This window comes from Nicotiana sylvestris, chromosome 5 (assembly GCF_000393655.2).
Source record: "Nicotiana sylvestris chromosome 5, ASM39365v2, whole genome shotgun sequence".
Taxonomy (NCBI): Eukaryota; Viridiplantae; Streptophyta; class Magnoliopsida; order Solanales; family Solanaceae; genus Nicotiana; species Nicotiana sylvestris.
In genome coordinates this window covers 51052006-51055550 of record NC_091061.1, presented here as the reverse complement: position 1 = coordinate 51055550, position 3545 = coordinate 51052006, and the positions used below count along the sequence as shown (strand labels likewise).

The following is a 3545-nucleotide window of genomic DNA, read 5'->3' as shown; positions in this document are numbered from 1 at the left end:
GGTTTTTCGCATTGCCGGCCAGTAATATCCATAGACGGAACTCATGTCTATGGAAAGTACGATATCAAGCTATTGATAGCTGTGGCAGTGGATGCTAATGGACAGATATTTCCTCTAGCTTTTGTTGTTTATGCTAATGAAAGCACAGAGATGTGGACGCTGTTTTTGAACCACATGAAAGAGCACGTTGTCAAACAGCGTTCAGGCATTTGTCTAATATCTGATCGGCACAGTTGTATATTAAGTTCTGTGGAGAACTTGCCTGCATGGCAAGAACCTTATGCATACCACCGTTACTATGTGAGGCACTTTAAGGCCAATTTTCAGAAGGCACATCCCAACAAGGATCTACATGATTTGATGTGGATGGCAGCAACAAACCACCAACAACATAAATTCCGGAGGCATATGGATTCTATCAGGCAAGAAAACGAGGCAGCCTATCGTTGGTTAATGCGACATGACTCTGAAAAGTGGACGTTGCATGCGGATGGTGGCAGACGATGGGAATTTCCTACTACAAACGTGTCAGAGTCCTTCAACGGGTTATTGAAGTCGGCAAGAGGATTGCCCATCACAGCCATGGTGCGGATGTCGTTCAAGCACTAATATTTTAGAAAACACTAATATTTAATCCGGATAAATTTAACATGCTAGTTTCGAAAAAAAAACACAAACCGAAATAGAACACATACAAATCAAATAATATACATTATTATAAATGTTTCAACTTAAAATAAATCGAAATACCTCGATTTAGAATTTTGGCAAAGCAAAAATATTGAAATTTTGACTCCGGAATTGTGAATCAACAATAACACGAAACTTTACTCGAATGTGGGACCCTTTTTCTTCGAGTTTTATGTGTCGGGGGGGCCCAAATTTTTTTTTTTATTAAAAAAGATGGCAGAAACGGGGTATTTGGTGGGGGACTAAGAAAGATGGGGGTTTAAAAATGGAGGATGAATCGAGATGGAAAACGGAGGGGTATAAAATATCTATGTATAGCGCCACTATACCTGACGCTATACATTAATGATGTATATATAGCGCTAGGTATTGTGGCGCTATACCTGGCCATGTCAGCTTTTACAGTATAGCGCCACAATACCTGGCGCTATACTTTAACGGTGTCGTTACTGTTAGTATATAACGCCAGGTATTATGGCGCTATATATAAAAAGGTCATTTTTTTTTATCACCTATTTGTGTAGTTTGAGTCCAAAAGAACCACATTTTGATTCCGGACTCGGGCCAAATGCAGCAAAAAGAAGATTGGGACATAAAGAAATGCAACTAGAATAATCGTATTTATTGGCCAGTGTACCTTTAAACATTTAAGAACACTTTAATATGCATTAAGAGAAAGCTAGTGTCCACATGAGTACAAGTGCATCCATAGGTATCCTAAGTTTTGCTTTTAATAGGCAGCACAAACTTCACAGTTGACAGCAGTACACCACAACAAATATATAAAGCTTGGCTTCCATTTTTCTGTAAATTCTAATACCTAGATAATTTTTTAGAGTAAGCACAAATCCATAAGGATAAAAAAAATATTTTTTTATTTTTTTTTATCCGGTATTTGATACTGGCCTTGAGTATCCCATTAATCTAGATTCGCAAGGTGTAAGGGCCTTAAAAGGAATGAGTTTTCTATCAGCGGTCGAACCCTAAACCCTAATTAAGAATAGGGAAATCATATTCATCCCACCACAATCTTTAATAATAGATCAAAAAACTTTAAACACTATTCAACAAATTAGACATTAGAAGAATAAATAGATATCAACTCATGCTTGAAATTCTAATGCTGAACACTTGATAGATCCCATGGATATGTCAATCTCTATCAAATTGTCTTCCTCATTCATGTCACTGATATCTCCCGTGTAATCCATTAGGCTATGCTGCAGAAAGATGGATTCTTGGGCTAAATCTGCAAGTACATTTTGGTGCTGCTTACTAAATAATTTAGGATCATTTTCAGAATGGCCACTTGGAGAGGCTATTTCAATTAGGCTCTCCTCGTCACAAATTGAACAATCAGAGCAACGTAGGCTCTGTCCTTTATTAGAATCTTCACTTAAAGTTGAATTTCCATCAAGACTCTCACTGTCACAATACAAGACATGATTTTGAGATACCCCATGATCCTGTATTTCCTTCTTGTGGTTAACAATTGCATTTCCAAGTTGATATTCTGCTATATCTTCTTGAACCTGTCTCAGATTTCCATTTTAAGGCTGCGCTTCTGATATATTTTGATTAACCTGGCTGCTGAGGCTGAACCCTGCTTCTTTTGTTTGGACTGACTTCTTGGAGATACTAGACTTTTGTTTTGAGTATGTGAAAGCTATGGTAGATAGGACCAAAACACAAAATGTAATGGAAATAGAAAGAAAACTATAACCTGAAAGAGTGGCAATTAACAAGTATGATGGAACAAGAACAGTAATCCATGGCACTGAATTTCTAAGGAGATACTTAGTGGAAGACATTTGATCTGATAAATTTCAATATTTTGCAAAGAACAAAGAAAAGGGGTAGGCAAAAGTAAAAGATAAAGAGGAAAGTTCTATTCAATAAGACGGCTCCTGTGAAAGTTTGTTGGAGAGTACAAAAAGAAAAGATGAGATCTTTTTCTCTTACTTCATGAAGGAAGGTTGATGAATGAGAAGGAGTCTTCTTGGAATTCAATTGCTTGGCTGTTTTCTCCCTTCATGGACACATCTTTCAAGCTTCTTTCTTCTTCTTTTTTTCTCTAAAAAAGAAGTAAACTTTTTTGTTTTCTAACACCAATATGGTGATGTTACTCTGCAAGTGATTCTCTTGAAAACCTAAAAACCGTTGGTTCCCTTTTCTCCCTATGTGATGACCCAAAGGGTCATCTTGTATTTAGAATTTAAATTCAGATTTTGAGGTTTTAAAAACCTCAATTTTTTTCTTCTTGATTTGTGTGCACAGTCCGGGTGCATTTCTGGAAAGCTTCTATGTGAAATTTAAGAAAAATATTGAATTTGGCCTTTAAAATTGATTAAAATTGACTTCGGTCAATATCTTTGGTAAACGGATCCGGACCCGTAATTTGATGGTCCCGTAGGGTCCGTAGTAAAATATGGGATTTGGGCGTATGCCCGGAATCAAATTCCGAAGTCCCTAGTCCGAGAAAAGAATTTTTCAAAGAAAATTATTGCTGGAAAATATAAGGAATTTTGGAAATGAAATGGTGTGTGATCTTGATGGTATCGGGCCCGTATTTTAGTTTCATAGCCTGGTACAAGTTTAATATAATATTTAAGTCATCTCTGTAAAATTTGGTGAGGATCGAAGTTGATTTGACGTGATTCGGACGTCCGGTTGTGAAAATAGTAAATTTGAAGTGTTCTTGAGGAAAATCCTGATTTTGACGTTAAATTCATAGTTTTTGATGTTATTTTGATGATTGATCGCACGAGCAAGTCCGTATGATGATTTTAGACTTGCGTGCATGTTTGGTTCGGAGCCCCGAAGGCTCGGGTGAGTTTTGAATAGGCCACAGAATG

The 3545-nt window shown here is 37.0% G+C and overlaps 1 protein-coding gene across 1 annotated transcript; it reads right to left on the bottom strand.

Moving 5' to 3' along the window:
* Positions 1-1793: 1793 nt before the first annotated feature.
* LOC104239927 (uncharacterized) lies at positions 1794-2501 on the bottom strand. The gene is made up of 2 exons (XM_070146206.1): positions 2274-2501; positions 1794-2222 (listed from the first exon to the last, which is right to left on the bottom strand). The coding sequence occupies exons 1-2, from the start codon at positions 2499-2501 to the stop codon at positions 1794-1796; spliced, it is 657 nt and encodes a 218-aa protein (XP_070002307.1).
* Positions 2502-3545: the final 1044 nt, after the last annotated feature.

What these genes read in the sequence shown, in the direction of transcription:
- LOC104239927 (XM_070146206.1), bottom strand. Translation starts at nt 2,501, where the DNA reads ATGTCTTCCACTAAGTATCTCCTTAGAAATTCAGTGCCATGGATTACT. An exon ending in GGTTCAGCCTCAGCAGCCAG is followed by an intron (nt 2,223 to 2,273) that starts GTTAATCAAAAT and finishes AATCTGAGACAG; the next exon opens with GTTCAAGAAGATATAGCAGA.